At 46.2% G+C, this 22,258-nt stretch overlaps 2 protein-coding genes across 9 annotated transcripts in view; one reads left to right on the top strand and one right to left on the bottom strand.

The window, feature by feature from the left end:
* Nucleotides 1–21,431, top strand: part of FZD9 (frizzled class receptor 9) — a 29,885-nt gene extending 8,454 nt beyond the window's left edge. Inside the window, exons 2-4 of one of the 7 annotated variants that reach the window (XR_010030269.1) lie at nucleotides 14,295–15,618; nucleotides 19,689–19,813; nucleotides 20,211–21,431. The gene's annotated coding sequence lies outside the window, so the exon portion shown is untranslated. Of the gene's footprint in view, nucleotides 1–14,294; nucleotides 16,727–19,688; nucleotides 19,814–20,210 lie in introns of those variants that run through there. The other 6 variants (XR_010030271.1, XR_010030273.1, XR_010030272.1 and 3 more) reach the window with 6 other exon arrangements.
* The window catches only part of BAZ1B (bromodomain adjacent to zinc finger domain 1B), a 40,953-nt gene that overhangs the window by 2,729 nt on the left and 15,966 nt on the right, over nucleotides 1–22,258 (bottom strand). Inside the window, exons 8-17 of one of the 2 annotated variants that reach the window (XM_063174145.1) lie at nucleotides 21,904–22,042; nucleotides 21,311–21,441; nucleotides 19,902–20,013; nucleotides 13,386–13,484; nucleotides 12,789–12,966; nucleotides 12,158–12,343; nucleotides 7,935–8,082; nucleotides 6,287–6,434; nucleotides 3,984–4,102; nucleotides 1,651–1,799 (exon numbers count right to left, since the gene is read on the bottom strand). In XM_063174145.1, the coding sequence (XP_063030215.1) occupies nucleotides 1,651–1,799; nucleotides 3,984–4,102; nucleotides 6,287–6,434; nucleotides 7,935–8,082; nucleotides 12,158–12,343; nucleotides 12,789–12,966; nucleotides 13,386–13,484; nucleotides 19,902–20,013; nucleotides 21,311–21,441; nucleotides 21,904–22,042 (1,409 nt within the window). Of the gene's footprint in view, nucleotides 1–1,650; nucleotides 1,800–1,845; nucleotides 3,060–3,983; nucleotides 4,103–6,286; nucleotides 6,435–7,934; nucleotides 8,083–12,157; nucleotides 12,344–12,788; nucleotides 12,967–13,385; nucleotides 13,485–19,901; nucleotides 20,014–21,310; nucleotides 21,442–21,903; nucleotides 22,043–22,258 lie in introns of those variants that run through there. The other variant, XM_063174146.1, reaches the window with a different exon arrangement.

The raw sequence follows: 22,258 nt of genomic DNA, 5'->3' as shown, positions 1-22,258 counted from the left end.
CCACACAAAGAGTGTTGGTAAAAGGAGGGAACTGCTACAGGCTTCGGAGTTCAGCTAACAGCCCCGAGGCCGAAGGAGCTAGTTCTTAGCACAGCCAGGACACTTCTTCCCTCTGAACATGGCGAGGGGCTGGCACTGGCTCCCCAGAGAAGCTGCGGCTGCCCCATCCCTGCAAGCGTTCAATGACAGGTTGGACAGGGCTTGGAGCAACCTGGTCTAGTGGAAAGTGTCCCAGTGCATGGCAGAGGGGTTGGAATGCGATGCATTTAGGACCCCTTCCAAGCCAGGCCATTCTGTGATTATGACATGTGGCAGCCGCTTGGGTTCAGGACAGCAGCTTCATTCAGGAGCTTGGTGGGAACAGCTCACAAACTGCCCAGCTCTCCTCTGGTAGCAGGTGGCTTTTTCAAAATAAGTTCAAAGACAATATGGCCATAACAAGCAGCCAAAAAATAAATGCCAGCAAAAGAAGAATGTGAATTCCCTCTCCCTGCCTTCTCTTGAGCTTGCGGCAGGAAGAACCCGAGGCAGATGGAGAAGCACTTGTGCTGCTGTTCTATCCTGGCAGAGCTGACTGTGCCATTTCAAATCCCAGGAGCAGCTGGTGCCCTGAGCACTGTCATCTCTGTGCAGGCTCAGCACAAGGTCACTCATGTGCCCAGGGACCCAGAACAGGTCACACCCAGCATGGGGACATCCCCATAGCTTCCAGAGCTCAGCTTGTGGTACATCACTGCTGAGGAAAACACTGAATGACAGGAAGGCTCCACAGCACAGGGTACTCGCTATTCTGACCCAGCTCCGGTCTCTTCCCAGGACAAGTGATAAATCATGACAAAGTCCTCTTCTCTGAGCCAGTGTGCTGTTCCAGTAAGATTTTCCCCACTGGAATATCCCTCTGTGCTGGCTGTGGCTGTCTATGCTGGGCTTGCTTGCCCTCCAGTGTATAACACAGACCACAAGCACAGTCCCCCAGACCTAGCATAAGCAGCAGTGAGCCCACAGTCGATGAGCAAGGAGAGTGACAGGACTCACCAGCACCACTAATGCTGGTCACGGGACAAATGGCAGATCTGCAGGGCGTTGTGACGTGGCTGTGGGGCTGGAGTATCCTCACGTATCCCCTATGGCGTGTAGCTCCCCAGAGACAGTCACTACAGCTCCCCCCACCCAGCACGCACAGACTGCTCTGTGCAGGAGCCTATGGTTTTATTCTTTAAATATCAAATGAAACCTAAACCAGCCAAATTATGTCCTGGAAGTTGGGGAGTGATCATACAGACAACAACTGTCATAAAATGGCCAAGGCTAGGGAGCAAGGGTCTAGCATTGCTGGCATTCTCTGGCCATCCAGGACCCCCTCAGTTCCCCCACCTCTCTGCAGAGACATATGGATACTATTTAAAAACCTTTAACAAGCTGCAGGCTGCCTGCTGCTCCAGGGGACAATGTGTGAAAGCGGCTGGGTAGGGATGCCTGACATATCTGTGCTCTGTCTGCAGCAGGCCCTTAAGGATATGTTTCCTTTGTTAACCCAGCCCAACACGGGCTTCAGGGTATTTTTCTGTCAAGGGATGGGAGGAAGCCTGCCACCTGTTTGGTTTATAACTCACGATGTGAGTGATCTCCAGGGAGAAATTTGGCTCTTACCAGCTCATCGATGTCTGCACCGTTGACAGGCGCCATGCGCTGCCGGGGTCCCCGCACAGAGTGAAATGTCTGCTTCTTCCTCTGGTGCCTTCCCTGCCTCGAGGAGTACATGGAGCCCTGCTTGCCCTGGGCTGCCTTCCTGGGCCTCACTGAAACAGATAAGCCATGGGCTTAGAGGCCGGGGTGCATCTGGGAGCAGACACCACCCTTTGCTTCCCAGACTAGGCTGAGCCTCACTCAGGCTGGTGACCCCAGGGACCACCCAGCCTCATCTTAGCTACACTCTCACACCTTCTAGGGAGGGCATCTGTGGGTCATCACCACCTGCCTGAAGACGCCATGGCTGGCAACAGCCTGCTGCTAAAAAGGTACTCACACACAGCAGATCCTCAAGCTCCAAGGGAAACCTGGGAGCTCCTGGATCATCCACTGCAGGTCACAGCAAACCTCTCTGCCTGCAGCACCAAGAGACCCCAACACATCAAGGCTTGAGGGAAAGACAGGAAAGCAATGCAAGGACAGACAACTGTCTCAAAACAGCAACATACCCTCTGAAAGCACTGGGAGCAGAAATCGGGAGTTTCCTCAGTTTCCTACTGCCCCTTTGCTCCTCACAGTTTTGGGGATGGGTGCTTTTCCAAGTGGCCCACATAGTGGGATAAGCCCCCTGAGAAGAGAACTGTGTGCAGAGGAAGTGTCAAATTACTGCAGCTGGGAGCTGCTCCATGTGCTGCAAGTGGGAAACAATGGGATTTTATTTCCCAAGACTTGGGGTTGCCACATTACCTCCTAGAGAAATGCACTTGCCTGTGTGAGTCCGCCTCTCAGAGCTCCCCACTGGTGGCAATGTAAGCATGTTGACGCACTCCCTTGTCTTATATTTCTCCCATGACCCTCTGTATGAGGAGAATGTGTTTGCCTTCCCAAGTCCAAGCCCTTCCACCTGATCCCAAGTCCTTGAGCTGTATCCAGCACACTGGATACCTCAGCTGCAGCCTCTGATCCAGCCCTGTCCCATAAATCATCATGCTGGGCATGTGGCGAGGCTGCAGGGCGTCCACCTGCTGTCACTCTGCTTGTGTGTCAAGCGTGCAGCACGTGCTAAATGTCTGACAATCCAACATTCTAGGTTAGATCCCTCAGGATAAACGCCATAAGGATCAATGTGATTTTTCTATTCAAACAAAAGTTTTCCATGGTGACCTTTCCATGTTAATGCTCTCTAAAGCCAGGGGTTGCATTTAGCACTTTATTTTTAGTGACCGTAACCCTCTTTTGCCATTGTTTGGAAAGCCTGGCTCAGCTCCTGCCTTGGCCATGCAACATAGGCTAAACACATTCCAAGTGTGGACATGGATACACCGCAGGACAACAAGCAGTGCGCACAGCCGTGGTATCAGTGAGCCTCCCTGAAACCAGAATAAAGTAAGGGAATCAAGACTCAGGCCTGGATGGAAACCCTCAAAAGAACATGGGATAATCCTCTGAGTCCCAGCCTCTGGATTCCATCTGCCCTGTTTAAGACAACCTGTATTTAATGTTATGTCAGTCAAGGACAGTTTGACAGAAAGCAAATGCTGGCAGTGTGTCATTCCCAGACTGAACTTTTCAGTGCAGCAAGTTGCCCAACTGAGACTGAATCAAACTCCCCTAAAACCAAAGTGGATACATATACTAAATAGGTTTAGGTGAAGAAGCAGACATTGAAGAATCTAGAAAACAGTCTTTTGTTCCTCCCAGCTGCCCCAGGAGCATCCCAACTGGTCTCTGTAGGCAAAGGGTGCTAGTGGTCCAGGCCACACTACACCAGGAGCACTGTGCCTTCTAACTGGAATCAAGAGAGGAAGTGCTAGTCCTCCTATTTCAAAATGCCTCCTTGCCAAATCACTAGAAGTCCTGCACTCAAGGGGTTATGAACTGGTGGGAAAAAGAAAAGAAAGGAGAGAGGGCTCTGGTGAGAGCTCCCATAAGCAATTAAACAGCTTCCAGTGTACAACAAATCCAGTAGGTGCAGAGACTGACAATCCCACCGCTCTGCAGGCCCTGCTGACCCCCCCAGCCCACTGCAGTCTCTACTGACCCCTCTCAGCCCTCAGAACAGCAGTGTCCCCAGGGAGTGACTGGGCAGTGAGCAGTTTCAATCTTTGCTAGTGCTGACCCCATCACAAATGGCCAAGGGTTTACTCCAGGACAACCACAGCCTTTCCCTGTGACATCTCCCAGGCCTATACCTGGTCTGCATGAGGAAAAATCACAAAGAGGATCAGTATTTCAGATACTGAAGGCAGGAGGGTTACTATTTCTGTTACTTCCCTACATGGTCGAAGCCTTACATTTTAGTCCAGCAACTTCATAGTCTTCTTCCTCCTCTTCTTCCTCCTCAGCATCTGGTTCATCAGAAGGTTCCTCACCTTCTTCACCTTCATCCTCAGCAGAATCCTCTGCATAGTTCCTAGAACAAGGCAAGTGTATGTGTTTGTGGTACAAGAGCCTGAGCATCAGAGCATCAGTGGCCCCAGGGGCCTGGTACTGTTTGGACTGTACAACAAACACCAGGCTCAGCCGAAAGCAGCTTGCTGTATTCTAGAATATCAAGTTGTAGCTATAGCTCAAAGGGCACTTCCTCAACTAAAAATCTGAAAGGACTGAAAATTCCCAAGAGCTGAATCATGGTATTTTTTGGTATTCTAGGCACCCTGACCACGGGGCATGGGATTATAAGACTCTGATTGCTGTGTAATTACTCCTCCCTGAGAGGACGATTTGCTATTTGCCCAGGTCTGCAGACCAGGCCTAAAGAATTTCAAGAGGGGCTCTTTTTCCTGCAGGAATATTTTCCATATACTTAAGGAAATAGATTGGTTTCCTTACACCATGGGAAACAAATTGGTGAACTGAATGTCAGGCTCCTCAAGTGCTAAAAAGTCAGAAGCCACGCAGACTCCCTGCCCAGCACATTCTGGCTTCTCATCTGTGTCTGTTCAATCATTCATAGAATCATAGAATGGTTTGGGTTAGAAGGGCCCTTAAAGCTCAACTTGTTTCAGTCCTCCTGCCACAGGAAGGGGACACTTCAGCCCTTCAGACACTTGGAGCAGGTTACTTAAAGCTCCATCACTTCCAGAGATGGGGCAGTCACAGCTTCTTTGGGCAATCTGTGCCAGGGCTTCATCACCCTCAAAGGGAAGAAGATCTTCCCAATCAATATCCAATTTAACCCTGCCTTCTGTCAAGGGACAATGTCAAGGAAGCCATTCCCCCCTGTAAACAGTCTCTCTCCATCTTTTTTGCATGCTCCCTTCAGGTATTAAAAGACTGCAATTAGATCACCCCAAAGCCTTTGCTTTTCTAGGCTGAACAATCCAAACTTTCTCAGCCTTCCCTAATTGCAGAGATGCTCTATCCCTCATATCAACTAGGTAGCCTCCTCTGGACTTGCTCCAACAGGCTGAAGTCCTTCCTGTGCTGGGGATCCCAGAACTAGAGGGAGCACTGCTGGTGGGGTCTCATTTGGACCATTAAAAACCAAAATACCCAAACAAAAGGGAACACAGGCAAAGCTACTGTAGGAGTCTAAATCCCCTGGAGAAAGAAGATCTTGAGCAATAAGAGGAATAAAACTTCCAAAGCACAGAGGGCGAAGAATCTGCCAAGTTGACATTCTTTTCCTGTCTCAGCTAAGAAGCCGAGAGCAGAAAGCAGGTGTTCTCCACCTGATGGGTCTGGGTCAGGAGCTGAGCAGCTTGCAGGTGACAGCCACATCAAAGTAACTATGAACTCAGGCTACAAGAGTTGCTTTTAAGCCTTGTCACTTCTGTACAAGCCTGATGAACTCTTAAAATGCTGTCCAGAGAGTAAGTAATACTTTTAAGGCCATATACCACCACCTGCACAGTACTGGCTGGCACACCTCTATTGTGCTGCTCCTCTGTCAGGGAGGATCTGCTCTCTGCTTCTGCATCAGGTGCCACTTGACAGCCTCACCTCACTGATATACGGACAGATGTAGCACAGTTACCACCAGCAAATGACTCTCACTGTAAAATGCTTAACTTCTAGCTTGCAACTCAAAAAACCAATCTAACCCTGTGCTGTCAGGAGGCAGCAACTCATATTTGCCACGCCTCCTCAAATCACACTCCCTTTGTCACATTATAAGATGGTCCTGTTTTGCTGAGGTTATCAGGTACAGAAAACCACTAGCATGGCACTTTGACTTGTCGTAGCAGAGTAGGGATTGAGCTGCAGCCTGGAGTAATGTCTGCTCTAGCTTAAAAGAACACTGCAGTAACCCAGCCCAGGGACCCACAGAATTGCAGCCAAAAGCTACATGAAGAAATAACCCAACCACATGCTCAAAGGAAACAACAACTCTTAGTGTAACTAGTTTTGGTGGGTGTTTTGCCTATGTTTTCATTTCCAAACCCAAATTATTTATTAAAACTCATGAACTTGTAATGCATCAGTACAACACATGTGCTAAACTTACATCCTGAAACTGCTTTTCTTCTGTTTCAGTGCTGCTTTAACTGGGTGATTTCAAACTTTCAGCTTTGCTCCAGGATGGTTTGGGTCTTGTGAAAAGAGGCTCAGGACGGTGCTGTTGACAAGGCTATGGGCAGGAAGGGTCACTCACCTGCTTCGTGAGCTGCGCCGGGCTGTCGAAGGCTGGCACGCTGGGCACTGCCATTCCCCGTCTGGGATCTCATAGAGTGCCGGCCGCAGGCAGAACAGGTGGAAGGCTTTGTTACACTCATCACACAGGATCAGCTTGTCATCCTCACCTAGCAAAGTGCAGCTCACTTGTAACAAGGCCACAGCCTCAGTCAACCCGAAAGCTAGAAGCTGCTGCAGTGCTGGAAGGCAGGATTAAGCAAGAGAAAGATGCAGAGTCCCCTCTGAGGGCAGGGACCCTTTCTCTGATGACCTTCCTTGAGGATCCTTCTTTCTGTCCCACCACTGTATTTATGAACAGCAGCAGTTAAAAACAAACAAAACCAATGCAAAGTCCCTCGCCCTGCAAAGATTTCACTCAAGGCAAAGACAGAAATCTGCCAAAGAGGTTCCACTCAGACAAACATGGGGAAAGTGTGCGGCAATCAGGGCTCCAGAGCTGTAAGCTAAAAACTGAGCTATTCTTGTTCTATGTTCAGTCTGGTTAACCTACATGGTATCTTCTTTCCACTCAGGGTGACAAGGCTACACTGAAAATCAGTAGGCAGCAGTAGACTCTTTGTGCCTCCCACTGATGAAGGGAAACAGGGAAATAATCCTGAGCCACCTTTCCTTTACAGAAGTGGAAAAAGTGTAGAGGGCTTGCCAGCTTGTCTTCCTCTAACATCTCAGTTCTTAGCTTCTGTGAAATTATTGTGTTGGTCTCAAGCGAGCCCCCCCTTACTTTTGCCTAGAAACTCCTCTCAACAGAAGGTAGGGTAGTTTTGGCACTGATTTTGCAAACCCCTGAGGCTCTGCAGTGAAGGCAGATTTTGCACCAGTTCAGCCCTTACTTCTCTAAAGGGATGAATGGCTAGCCTTGTGGTAAACAAAAGGTGCCCAGCAGTCCCCCGAGCTCTGCCTGCCCTCATTTTCTGCTACAGTTTCAGCAAATATAAAAGTGATGAGGCAGAATGTACCACCAAGCTCTTTCCTCCAGGCTGCCATCCAACAGGAGAGGTTATGGCAGAACAAATACCAGCAATCAATCTCTGCTGACACCCCTTCTACCTCGCCCTCCACCTGGAAGACTCTAAAGTCCTTCATTCTATAGTGCACACAGAGAAAGTATCCCCTCATCACCTGTTTGGTGACCTCCCCAGCTCATTGAGTAGAGTTCTGCTCCCACTGTGGCATCAGAGCAGCAATATCCCACCTCGCTTTCCCCATAATAACCTTCCCAACCCCTCCCCTTGCTCGCTCCTTCTCTAAAAGACAGGATTAACTGAAAAGGCTAAGAGATCCAAAGACTATTCAAAAAATGAAACTAGGAAATGGACAGTTGCACAAATATCCCCAGAAGGATTTGTAGATGACTTTCGTCCAAGTACCCTAAATATCCAGGGGATAGCAGTTCTGCAATACTGGGTACATAAGAATGGTTTACTGGAGTCAGGGTCAAATGTTTTTGAGAGATCAATGCTGCTGACTGTAAATCCTGACATTCAGAACTTAAAATACAGCCATAGTCAGAGTGACGGACTACAAGGGACACATCACCTAAGCACAGCAGAGAGGTGACAGCATCCAATTGCTGCACAAGCAGGAATTCTGTGGGCAGGAATGCGTACCTTTCTTGCGACACACTTTGCATCTGGCATTCTCTGCTGACATATCCCACTTGATACAGGCATCCAGCATCCCCAGCAGTACATGCATACGGGAGAAGGTCTGGGCCTCACGGATTGCTGTCTTCCATTTCTCCGTGGCTGAAGCAACCTGAAGAGAGACCTAACATCTTACAACAATGCACAGACACAGATCCCCTCAGTCTAAAGATGTTTTTATATCCCTTAGCTGGGAACCTTCATAACCAAAGCTCAACTCTGATATTTCTTTCCTTCTGTGTTATCTCAGCAGTTTTGGTTGTGGTTTATCCATATCCAGTCATCCAGGATCAGACAGTTTGTTCCTAACAGTCAACTGCTTTGCATTTCACAGTCAGGTTGAATCAATCTATGTGAACTCCACTAAATTCTTGCTCTGAAGGTCTAACCCAAATAATCAGCAGGCTAAGAAAATAAAAGGCAGAAATCTAGCACTGTAAAATGTGGGAGAAAAACTGTGGAACAGCTGGTAATCACAGTGGAAGGAGGGCTGAAGTGACCTGTGCTGCCCTCCAGTGGGTACCACAGAGGCACCTGGACCGCAGCAACACCGGTGCGGTGCCTGAGCTGCTCAGGTGGCAGAGGGAACCCAGTGCCACCAGCTACAATCACACTGCACAGGCATTTGGACAGCCAAATATGAAACCAGCTGCTTCCCTGAGACACTATGGCCTCAGTTCATCTGAAATCCCAGAAACTGGTGATGAGGATGACAGCATCAAAACTGAGCCTCGCACCATGGCAGCTGCCAGGGTCAGCACAGAGCAAGGCCAATGGGAAACCACATACCCAGCTCAGGAGGTTTGGAAATACCATTTTGATAAATCCGAAATGCAGCAGGACAGAAGTTATCCAGAGCCATGTCCCTCTCCAATGGTAATCTTGTGCTCTACAACAGTAAGGTGATGGCCCAGACATGACTGGGACATAACAGGCATTTAGTTTATGTTCTTCTACCCCAGGAGAATGAAAGAACAAACAGTGAACTGTCAGATGGGAAAATCTAAACTCTGCAGCTGACAGCAATTTGGGAGCCAAACAAAACCTTAGAGTTTTGCAGAGTTGCACATTCTCCTCTGACTGAATTTGAGGAACCACAGCATATATTAGATGCTTGGAAAAACACACAAACTGCTCTGAAATGCCAACATCCCTACTGCTGTTGCTGGTGTGGATTCTGGAGAATCACTGGAGACAAATGTAAAGCTGCCGAGCCCACTGTGGAAGCTACACAGCTCTTTGCAGAACATTGTTGAGGTGCTTTGCATACGGTATAATTGATTTTCCAAGGAACTGTTCCATGGGTTTTGCTGTTAACATGCTGGGCCAAGAGAAATCTGCAAAAGCTGTTGGCAAGCTTTGCTGAGATGTTCCTCCCCAGGTCTGTGGAATTTAACAAATTTCTAGCCTTTCCTCCCAAGCATCAGGAGACTGTGGCATTTGAGCAGCACCAGTACCAAGGGAGTTCCAGCTGCCAGCAAGGCAAAATGGGAGACTGGAGGAAGTTACTTAAATCCCCTCCTTACTGGATAGGAGCAACTGAGCAGGGAAAAAAAACCAAAAAGCAACTCCCAGAATAAAAGTACAAGTCCTCAGTCACATGTCAACCTCAGAGTGACAGAAAACACCTTCTTTGGTAAAGGCAGACAAGCCTCCGGATACAAAGGCTCTCACCTGGCACCCTGAGTTGAAACCCCTTGGAACAGCTGAAACTGGAATTGCTTGGTTGTGAAGCTGTTCTTTAAGGGATTGTCTGCAGGTGCAGACTGACTCTCCCCTTGCACAGACTACTTACTGAACACGGGTCACAGGGGTGGTAACCCACCCATATTCTTCACTCTGCTCAGGCTGTAGTGATGCAATGTCATGCTGCAAAGAAGTCCTGTTCTGGGACAGTCCAGCATGCTACGGCCACTAAAAATGGGAATATTTTCATCAACAGAGACACCAGCCTGATTTTTAGGAGCAGCCACAAAAGCCAGGTCTCACTGCAATCCTTTGCCACTCAGCAGTGTGAGCTTCAGCAATGCAGCTGAGCCAGCAGGAACCCTTAATACAGACAATTATGTCAGCAAACAGGTGCCTGTTAAGCCATAACTTGTTTCTCACAGGAAAAATGAGACATACCCATACCACAAAGTTGCAATTCTTCCTCTAAAGTCTGGAAGTACATTGAGTGTGTTTCCCAGTGTGGCTATGCTGTATTTTACCTCCTGTGTGCTCTCAGTGCAGTTCTGGCTCAAAAGGCTTCATAATTCCTAGCCTATGCAGAAGATTTTTCTTCAGAACAGTCGGCCTGGCAGTCAGGGACTTTCCTCAGATAACTGTATCTAAGAAGAAGGCTGCTCTTTCAAGGTCATCTGTAAAGGCTTTCTGCTTTGGTAAAAAGAAAGCTTATTCCAGATAAACTGGGGTTAAAAAGAATTGCCAAATCAAAGCAACAAACACCCCCAAAAATGCTGAACATTGCTTATACCACCACAAAGGTCTAGAAAATCCTGAACGAGATAGTAAGCACTGCACTGCATAAAAAAATGCTCCAGAGATTGGCATGACACTAAAGCCAGTGCTTGCGAGGGGGGATATCTGCACAATCACATACTGGGACTGTGTTGTAGTATATCTGATGCTACCCTGAGTATGCCCTACAGGTACAGCCCTCAGGGTTACAGCCCTAAGGCAAAGTGGAGCAAGGCACAATATGGTGCTGCTGTAGAAACAGGAAATGTGCTGATCCAAGTCCTTTCTGCCTCAGACCTCACCGATTTTACAGCACTGCATTTTGCTGTGAGCTTTCAGGAGACAGCATCCTCCCATTACTCTTCCACTCAGGATGGAAGATTTAAAATTAGCAAAGTTTAAATACTTCAGGACAACTGAGGATTGTGAAAATTTCTAGCACCTATCCAAATTATCCTGCCAACACAGCAATAGCACAGCTTAGCAAAGACCTCATGTTCAAACAAGCATTCAGCATATAGTGACAGGAGCTTTAAAAAAAGCCCCACAGATCCACAGCAAAAAACCTAGCTCTAGCCTCAGTCACAGATTCCCAAAAAGGTTTGTGTTGGAAGGGACTTGAAAGCTCGTCTCGTTTCAACCTCCCCTGCCATAGGCAAAGATACCTACTACTAGATTAGGTTGCTTCAAGCCCCATCCAACCTGGCCTGGAACACTTCCAGGGATGGGGCAGCCACAGCTTCTGGGCAACCTGTACCAGGGCCTCACCACTCTTACAGGAAATAATTTCTTCCCAATATTTACTCTCACCCCACTCTCTATCAGTATGAAGTCATTTCCCCTTGTCCTGTCACTACATGCTCTTGTAAATTAGTCTCTCTCCACCTTTCTTGCCTGCTCCCTGCAGGCAAACACAGGTGAAGAAATATAATTTGGTTTTTAAGTTGGGACTTTCAAGTACTTCTGCTGGCCCAATTCTGATATTGTTGCCTCTGCTGAAGTCAGTGATCAGCCAGGGCAGAGCTGAGGACAGTGGGGAATGTCTTGTCACAGGGCATTAACGTCCTGTTCAACTAAGTATACAAAAACCACCCCTGAACTCTAGTACCTCTGCTGCACCAGTGTGAAACACTGGTGCAGCATAAGTGCCTGCAGTACCCTTCCCAACCCTCTGCAGCTCCTCTCTATCCCTTTTATTAGGAGGGATACATATTTAGACCCACAATACTGCTTTTCTCCTGGAGGCTTGCTTGCCCAGACATCTCCTCAAGTGCTCCCACACATCCAACAACTTTTTTATCTCCCTTTGCCTAATGTGGTATTTACCTGAATCTCATCCCCTTGAAGTCACCAGAACCCAAATATGTCTCTCCTTCTCTTTGTGGACCAAAGCACCAGTCCTCTCTGGCAGATACAACTCCTATTAAGTTCTCTGAAAATGTTCTATAATATACTTTTATTTAAGCAGAATTGTATGGAAGGAACTTGACCCATTTCCTATTCACAGAGAGAAAAATAGGCATCTCCTCACTATTATTTTTACTTTCCCCATACATTTACTCCTCAAAATAAACAGGCAACACCTGGCCCCATAAACACCAAATACACTCAACTTCAAATCTGAAATGGAAGGAAGTTGCTCAAGATTTAGTACCTCATGAAATGGACTGCTACTGCTCAAAGAGTTCTACTGCAAGACTGAAAGAGAGCCCTGACGTGAACAATACCTTGGCTTCTTCTGCCATTTTCTTGTCTTCATCTATCTCGTCTGCCCTGGCAATGTAATCCTCTCCTTGGTGTTTCCTTCTCTTCTGCTTAGGGGCCATGAAACCTTGCAGAAACTTCTTAACAACACCAGTCTGGAGCGCAATCACACACTCTCCAAAATCCTTTAGGCTCTCCAGCGAGTACACCTGTTGGAAGAGCACAGGACCCCATAACAGCTGGATATTACTCTCTCTGCTGCTCGAAGTGCATCTGCAAATGGATGCCCGTGGTACCTAATGCAGTGTGGTTACCTCCCACACCTGGTGGTTATGGAACCAGCATATTGCTGCTGCCTCAACAAGACATGCTGGCTTTGATACAGAAGATAAAAATCAGCTATGGAGCTCTGCTCCATAAAGAAGCCTGTCATGAGAATATGGAAACAGGACAATTGAACAAGACACTCAGCTCCAATATTATGACCTGCCTACACCTCAAGCCATCAGCTATGTAATCTTGAAATAATTGTTTAAAGGACAAATGAAAAAAATGATTTCCGGCTCCTCTTGTCTGAGGAGAACAAAAGACCAAGGACCTTCCTTGTATCATCTCACACACTTGTCTTGTTCAGTACTTTGCCTGTTCACTCACTTTTGCTTCATATTCTGGTGTCACATCAACATATCCCAGGCCTCCCTTCTGCAGCCGCGTTGCAACCTCAATTAGGTCACTCCGGAGGTAGTTCAGCAGTTCCTGGTTGCCATCACAAGATTTGAGGCCCAAGTTCTGTTTCCGAGCCAAATGGATGGAATGTGTGATGTCCTGATACCTGGAAAATCAAACACAACCTTTGAGTTACAGGCAGAGCACTGCCCTGGGAGGAGAGCAGACTCTGGGACAATGGTCTTCAGTGAGAGCTATGAGCTCCACCAGTGCAGAACGTTCTTTGAAAGACACATGAAAGCACATGGCAAATCTGGCTCAGAGCAACCAGCACTGCCTTTGTTTTTGGTTTCAAGGAGGAATTTAAAGACTGGCAGAACTTCCTCACTGCTCAGGAGTGTTATCTATCAGGAATCTGCCCAAAAAACCCAGCAATTGCTCTACCTCAATGTCCTCCCCTCTTCAGCACAAGAATAATCAAAGCCCAGTCTGAGATGCTGCCCTAGGAATGGCAAGGATTGCTGTGCCAAGGACTTGCTCTGACTTGGAGAAGGCACACATAAGAAAAACAAAGAGTAGGCTCACTTTTTCTCCAAGCGCTCCTTGAGCTGGCTCTCCCTTACTCCTTGGGGGTGCAGGCAATCCAGCAGTTCATCCAAATCCTTCTGACTGTCACAGAGAAACCTGAAAGAAAAAAATGCACCTAGACCACTACCCTAGACCACCTAGGGTATCTCTGTGACATACAATTTCTTCTTCTAAATAGTTCCCAAGGATCAGCAGGTAGGGTTAAGAGGTAACCTATATCCTGAGGCCATGGAGCAAGGTGAAACATTCCAGGAATGCTGGCAGAAGAATTCTACCTCAGGTTGGCTTCGTTTCCCCAAATGTAGCCAATGCCAGAGTAAGAAAAACAGAATCAAAATAAACACAAAACTGGTTTATAGATGTATTTTCCCCATTATGTTTATTAAAACATTGACATTTGAATTTAGTTGTCTATCCCAGGGATTCCATTCACTACTCTGCACTTAAGTGGTCTGAATGTTGTGTTAGATGTACTAGAAAAGACTAACACACTATGCACTGACAGCATGGCAATTTAATATTATTTTCTTTCATGAAACAGAAATCCCCAGATTAAAAAGGTGATGTCCTGGCTGATCCCACAACTTCTGCTGCTGGAGATGTGTGCCTGTGCAGGCTCTGTCTCTGCAAGTGCATAAGTCCTCCTCTCTAAGCTTGCCCAAACAAGAAAGCCCAAGTGCAGAATCTGAAAACCATATTGATCAGCTTGAAACCTTCTTGCTCAGGAATCCTTGAAGACAGCAATGGCCATCAGCAGTTAGTCCAATCTAAAAGAAGAACTACTTTTACAGATTTCTCTAAATCAAGATATTCTTCAATTCCAAAATACAATTATGTTTGCATGCTGGGTTGTACATTTAAATGAGATTCCGACCTTTCCTTCTTTTCTTTCCAATTCTATTCTAGAAAACCATGGAGACTCTTCATGTGATGAGATGTGGACTCAACTCAAACTTCAGAGGTCATTACAGAAAATATGACTAATTCCCTACCTTCTATAAGAGGACTGCTCATCAGAAGAGGGAAGACAGGAAAGAGGAGAATCAACCTCATTTGGAAACAACTGCAAAGGACCACTCTGTGATCCTTACCAGAAGATTCCAGATCTAATCTTTCTTCTTGGGCACGAGCTCAGATGAGTCAAGCAACAACTAGACAAAGATATCACTGTGGCTCTTCTTGGAATACCAGTCTCCACAACGCTTATTTTTCTGGCAGAAATACTTACTAAACACCATATCGGAAAGTATTTCATAATTCTATGTATGGTCCTACTAGGGTAATAGCCTCACAATCTGCATTCAGCTAGGAAATTCATTACTCTAATAGAACATAGGACTGATTGCTCAACAATGGAAGCCAGATGTCTTCAAGCCAGTCATCTTAAGTACACCTGACCCCGTGGAGCATCCTCACTCTGTACTCTGAGATTAAAACCTTTGGGCACCATACTCTCTGCACCTCTCCCTGAAGAATAGGACAGAGCAGCTTCAGATATCCTTCACCTACTAGAATCTGTCACCGCTGGGGAATGGCATAATCCAGACACCAAACCATCTGCTCTACAGATACTCTGCACAGAAATATTTCCCAGACACCTTGAGATGGGTTGCCCAGGTCAGGATAAAACAACATCTGACATTGCTGGTGATACACCATGGAATCCAGCTAGACAAATATTCAAGATGATAATGCCTGGGCTATCCCTGTTTTCTCCCATGGAGACAAAGGGGGCACTCACTGCACTGTTCTGTCAACTGTAAAAAAGAAAGGGCTCTGGAAACAGTCATCATGTAGGGTTTCTACTCTCCAGTATTTTGGGGAAAGACAAAACAGGCTGCTAGGCAGCTGCAGAAAACAGCTCCCACCCTTTTAAGAAAGCCAGAGTTAAGCCCTGGTACAACTTTGTTCCTGATGAAAAGGATATGGGACAGGGAAGGAAGAACATCAACAGGTACTTAATCTTCCCAGTTCACCTTGAGAGTAAGAACTGGGATTTCTGGGACAGGGAACTGATCTAATTAAGCCTGAACTGAAGCCTGAACCTAAGCCTGATCTGCAAAATACAAACATATTGGAGACATCATGTTAATTTGATTACTGACCCCTTTCTGCTCTGTGCAGCCACAGCTCCTGCTTCCCAAACTAGCTCCAGGCATGCCCTACTTGTAGGAATTACCTGCACATCCAGCTGGAGCTCAACCACTTCCAAGCTGGGAGCACTGACATGGTAAGACAGGGCTGACATTTTAAATGGGGAAGAAAAGTGGGTCTTGAAGAGAGGGATGGTGCCCTTCATGTTGCCTGACACAGATTAATCACACACTCCAGAGGGAGGGGAAAGATCCCTTTGGGAAAGTCAAGACCAGGTGAGGGTCTTCAAATTTATATACAAGGGGGAAATCCTGACTGGTATCAGGGCTTCCTGCATTCACAAAGAACAGCCTAGATTCTCTCCTGACATTTCTGGCAGCATAAGCCAACAGACTGGTTACCAACCAGAACAAAAGGCACAAATAGCACAAGCATCAAGTCAAAAGGAGCTCTCAGTATTCACTCACGCTGAATATTCCTACCTTTTTTCAGGCTACAGGATGCAAGGGACCACAGAAAGATCTAAAACCTGGCCTAAGGAACAACAAAATTGAGAGAACAACTAGAGGAGCCCAGGACCACTACCTGCTTTGGAAGGTTGCTGGAAACAGGGGAACTCCATTTGTAAAATACAGGCAAGAAAAGGGAGTCTGTCAGCACCCACTCATAGTTAACTCAAATGGTCTTCTGAGGGGACCCACCCTACCATGCTGAATCCGTAACAGATGAAGAACAATGGCAGTTACTCTGCAGAGATGCCAATGTTTCCAAAATTCAACACCTTTCTATCAGGATGAGCAAGAAGTCTCCTGCATGCTAATATCCTGCCAAGGCTGTGATTCCCCCATGGTTCTTGCAGGAAAGTAAACAGCTCACAAGCATTATGGTACGGAGAGAGACTTCTTCAGAGCCTATGTGCCCAGATCATGGAGATTTTTTAATAAGGATCAACATCTGTGAAAGTGGAGCACAAGTTGAACAGAGAGAGTGGTCCATTTGTCTGAAGAAGACAGAAGTAACCAAGTGTTTATGATGCTGCACTTTTAGCAGCACTGAACTAATATTTGAACACTAGACCCTTTTCTGTGACAAAGTACTGACAGCAGAACTACTTCTGTGAGATATTATTTATGTAACTCTTGACAGAAGTATAAATCTATTTCTCCCTTTATTAGTGCCCTACTAGCTCCCATCCTCAAAGGGAAAAGGGGCAGGACTGTGAAAATACAACTAATCAGAATAAATTTAGGGTTTAATTTCAGTCCCATCACTCTAAAGGATAAAAGAAAGGGTAAAGCTAAAGATCCTTTACATGCACTCTGAGGCTACTCAATCCCACATCCCACTAGGAAAAGAGACAAACCGCATGACCTAAAGCAGAACATAAAGAAATGAAACCTCCTATGCGTATGCAAACATTATACATTGTAGCTGGACAAGTCCTTGTATCCAAACAACAGAGATATCCAAGGACTTCAGTGTGGGCTCAGGGCTCCTCATGGCGTCCAAGGATAACGTGCAAAAAGCAGCCAAGGAAAAGACTCTTCCATAACTATTTATGCTCAGAGCAGTCCTTGAGATCAATGGCAATGGCCCCAAAAGAAAAATACAGAAAAAGGAATATGGATTTCCTCAGAGGAAAGTTCTAGTTCCTGGCTATCCCCTGAAGTAACAGCTCCCAGCCTGTCACTTGGCTTTCTGTGGATGCTTACATGTAAGTGGTGGTAGGTGTCAGACAGGTACTTAGCAAACAAACCCTAAGGAGCTCCAGATCTTTAAGGAAAAACCTTTCAGCTGAGAGACCTTACTGCTTAGCTGCAGGCATGGCTTTGGATGCCCTATCTCTCAGGGAGAGGCAGTACCACAGCTTTCAATTAGAAGGGGTTATGTGTCCTTTGAGAAGCTGCCTCTGTGCCCCTGCTCAAGGCCCATGCCTGGCTCAGATTTCCACCTGCACTGTTGCTCCTGCCTGGCAGAACAGTGCACACAGGCACGAGACCCTTGTAAAAAAACCAGCAAGTGCTGTGACTGTCAGCACTTAAAAGTCCTTCCTAGCGCAGACAAGAAAGAACACAAATTAAGGACACTGTGGCATAACAGCCAGGCCAACCCCACCCCTCCCAACCCAGCTCAGTGTCTGATGTCTGAGTGGCCAAAAGGCAGAGCAGGTATGCAGTGACAGTTCTTCAACCTACTCCTCCAGTCTGCAGCATCTGCTGGGTTGAGGACTCCTCTGTGCGCCAGGACAATTACCTTTGCGCTTCCTACTCCTCAATGAACTCCTCTCTCAGCAGTTTGTCCACTGGTGCTTTGAACAGGTGCAATTCACAGATCTACAGCAGTTGGTAGCAGCCAGTTGTGTACCTCAGCTGCAGCACTTTCCTCTCCATTTCAAAACAGCCATTTGCTACTTTTGCTTCCTGATCCCTCTTTTCTCTATCAAAGAAAACCTCTTTAGGTTTCCCCAGTTTCCTCTAGCATTACTCTCCATCTCCCTGCTGAACATACAAGTTTAGAATGTTTCTGTTATTTATTTAGTATTTCTTAGCCAATTATTCTCTCATGCAAAGAGCTTCCCTCTTCTCCGAAGGCAGACCCTGTAACTACAGATTATGTGAAGCAGGATTGTTCCCCAAGGGGGAAAAAAAATTGTTTTGCCCTTAGTCTGTACTTCACTTTGTCATTCTTTTATTTCTTTCACTGAGATTCACCACAGGTTTTAAGTAGGCTTTCTTACTTTTAACAGCTTCCTTATCCTGATGTGAACTCAAAATGTTTTGTTATTGCTGCTACAGTTTTGTTTCCAACTTCCTCAACCCTTTTTTTTTTCCAAAGGTAAGAGACAGCACTTTCTCTGACCGTTTAGTAGGAAACTCTAAGGCAAATATTTCTGAAAGTGTTTTGGGCTTCTGGCTGTCACTTTAAGCTTTTTTTTTAAAGAAGATTCTTAATTCTTTTTGTTGCTTTCTTTTCTAAAAGGAGAATACCATCTATTATGGCCACTCCATACAAAGCAGCTCTTAGCAACAGAATATAATTTAGCACTGAGTGTGTCCAGGATCTGGTTCCAAGAGCTGTGGCTGTGACTGGTTACTCCACACAGCACTCCTGCCTCTGTCACCACACTGATCTCCCTCAGAATGTTGTTGGGAGTTGCCAACCTGAATGAGCAGATCAAATACTGTGCTTTTTCAAGTTCAGCCTGGAGTCACAAAAGTTGAAGGAATTCTGTGTTAATTAACTCATCCAATTTGGCTCTATGGTGCCCTCAGTGTTAGTAATGTGCTCTGTAAATTTAAGCTACTGTTTTCCTTATGGAATTGGTCCTTCTCCTGGAAAACACCTTGCCATCTCTGCTCAATAAAGATCAAGTGTTAGAGGAGGCAGTCAGGAAGAGCAGAGGACTTCCCTGTGGATCACACTGCCTGTGCAGGACTCATTCCCTAGGAAAGACCAACTGCCTGAATTTTGCCAAGATGTGGGAAGGCCCAGGGGTAACAGGGTGGGGATTTGTCATGGGAGGATGGGGCAGGGAAGGAAAGCACAGGAACTCTATGATATCCTATGACCTGCTGCCATGACAGATAAGCAGCAGGGCAATACCAAGAGTCAGCACCCAATGCTGGTGGTTCAGATAAATCAAGACATCCACAATTTCAGTCTCTTTTACAGTTCCTGCTGGAGAAGCAGGTACGCGTTTAGTAAAGTAGCTCTGACTGGCAACTACTCTTTGGAGATGAGTTCAGCTCTATTTATCAAAGACCAAAGCAACCCCACACTGTGTGTCAGCAGTGGAACTTGTGTGGGACAGATGCTGCTAAGAGGGGAACTGCAGGAACACATACTTTGTGACAGTTATGCTCAGGGCTATCTAAAAAAATACACAATGCTCCACAGCAGTTAACAGGTGAAGCTTAGCCAGGGTTTTCTGGCACAGGGACAACTGATGAGCACTCCTTACCACACAGAGCAACATTCAACCGAGGAGAATTTCTTTAAGGACACTGATAGGGCCAATTACTGCTGCAGGTTACAATCAACCATGCTCAAAGGTAGATTTCATTCACTTAGAAGACACTGCTTGGCATTGGGAAGCATTAAAGGGATAAGAGGGTGTCAACATGGAAAAATAAAATATTTAAAAAGCAATACATCTAAGAAGCATTTTAAAAGCTTAATTTATACTGCCTTTGTATGATTGATTAGGTTGAATGATGGCTCCACTGGCTCTTGGACTGGCTACCCTGTCAGCAGGGCAGTGATAATATCAGCAACAGAGGTCTGCGGAGCTGCTGAACCAACCCAACTGCTCAGCACTGACAAAGGAACAGGTTTGTAGTAGGTTTAGTAAAAGAAATCTGTCTAGATTCCTTGACCTTTACACTTTGAGTACTTTGCAGCCATGGAAGTGTGTGTTACCATAAGTTCTGGCCCTGCTTGGGAGTGGTGGTCTCAGCAGGCAGGTCTGTGGTGGGCATGGAGCGGTGCAGCTTGTTCCCTCGGCTGTCATTGCCTGTGCTCTTCCGCTTCTCTGCAAAAGAAAAGCACAGGCTCAGGTAGATTCCTGAGCAGCATTCCTACTATTCCAAATACAAAAACTAGTTTCACTTTTTAGCTGTAGAGTGACAAAGCACTTTGAAAACAAAAGGAGGTATAAGCAGCATGAATTTTTATTTCTGAGCATCTCAGATAACACTCTGACATGAATTTAAATCTTTGCTCGTTCAGGCCTTCGATTGTTAAGTTTCCAAAGGAATGTGCTGAAATCCTGCCCACTGGCTGCAGCAGCGGCTGAGAGATGAAAACAGCTGGAAGCAAAGAGTTGATCAGGAACACAGCTGGTCAGCATTTGAAACAGCTCTTGTAACATGGAGGAGCTTGGAATGATACACCTCTAGCTCAGTCAGTCTCAAAGACACAGGTGCCTGTAAAATTACACCTGGATGAAGGATCTCACTGTATGTTTGCCCTGTTCTATTCCTCTACAGGTATCTAGTCTGCCCCTTGTCTAAGACAATCCTACCAGGTGAGGGCTTGGATCTAACTCCATAAGCTCCCCTATGCAGGATTGCTGTGGATGGACTCAGTGCCAGAACATGATGTTCCAAAAGCAAGAAATGATCACGACTGAAACTCAGTTGAGTCAGATTATTGCAGCATCTTCCATCTCAAGAACTACTTGCACACAGAAATGTTAAGTTTCCTTCTGTACAGATAGATTTCTGTGCCTGTTCAAGCTTGCGAGGCTCCAGGACCCAGGCTCCAAGTCAGCCAGGCAAAACCACAGAGGAAGCACTAGAAGTTCAGCCAGTCCCTTCCACCTCACCTGCACATTCAGCAAAGGTGAATAGAAGGTTGATAGGAAGTGCATGAGGGATGTTCACCAAAACAATCTCAATCAGCAAAGCTATGCATATCTAACAGACTGCCCTGCTTGTTACTATTCCATAGGCTGATCTAGGAGTCTTGGCACCAGCGGAATATCAGCACTGTGACAGACCTCCTCACTCTGCAGCACAACTAGCTAATTGTGCAAGGGGTCTGGCACACTGCAACTCAGCAGGGTCAGAGTGAACCAGAGGGATGATACCAACTGACATCAACCTTGCTACTTGAAGGACAGGACTGTCCTTAGGTGGAGGCAAGTCTCCAGACCTGCAGCAGCAGAATGGAACTATCACCAGCACCTCCTCTGTGCAGGCTTCTAGAGTTTAAAGGAGGGTTAAATCAGAGCATACCCATGAAAACAGTCGGTCTAGACAGTTCTTTCACACTCATGACTCCATTTGAATAGTCAGAGCAGAGGAAATACCCTCAAGAGACCATACCTCCAGGGCTGTAGTCCTTCTTTGAATCTTCCTTTTTCTGATGGGGAAGGGTAAATCTGTAGTCTATACTCTCATGTACCCAGCCTTTCTCAATAAACAAGCCAGGAACTTCATCTGAAAACAGCCAGTACCTGTAAGAAATATGTGTTATTAGGTACCTGTCTCCTTTTCTGGCTAAACACACACACACTTTTATTTGCATTGAGTCGAGAAGCATCTCTGTGCTCAACTCACTAAAAGCTGAATGCAGACATATCTTTATGTTAGCCCTGCTGAGAAACACGAAAAGCTTAGCTTAGAATCCATTCCAAGAGCATGCCTGTGCAACAACCATGAAAAAAAAAGATGGTAACAAGGTTCCTGAGCAGCCATTGCCAGCACTTGAACCTCCACTAGTCCTGACCTCCATGGGAAGGCTTCAAAAAGTTGGGCACGTAACCAGCCACTACACTTCATATACACAAATACTTTCCCCTTCTCTCTCCTCTGCAACTCCATACACCCTCCCAGTCAATCCCTTCCTGGGGGATGGTATCTAACACAGCCCCTCTCTCAGGGCAGAGATGGAAGTTCATGGTCATCTCCTTTCCCACCTGTTGTGATTCCTGTCAGTGCCAATTGGGGTCCTGCGCATCACCAGTTTGGCTTTGGCAATTCCATCCTGGAAAGTTTTCTCAGCAGCAGCTTTATGCCTCCGGATTCTTTCTTCCTCTGCTTCTTTCTCCATCCTCACTGTTAGAATCAGCAAAGAGCAGCATTAGCTTTCCTTTGTTGTATCCAGACATCAATATTGTCCTTTATTTTACTATACCATGGGAGTAAAAAAAAGCAGTTTTATTGGGGATTTTAATAAACATTCTTTACAACCATATACTCTTCCGTTTACTTTCTGCCCACCATTCTAAAAAAAAAAAAAAAAAAAAAAAAAAAAAATCTCATATAGATCTA

The sequence above is a fragment of the Melospiza melodia genome, chromosome 21, assembly GCF_035770615.1.
Source record: "Melospiza melodia melodia isolate bMelMel2 chromosome 21, bMelMel2.pri, whole genome shotgun sequence".
NCBI lineage: Eukaryota > Metazoa > Chordata > Aves > Passeriformes > Passerellidae > Melospiza > Melospiza melodia.
This window is presented reverse-complemented; position numbering and strand designations above follow the sequence as displayed.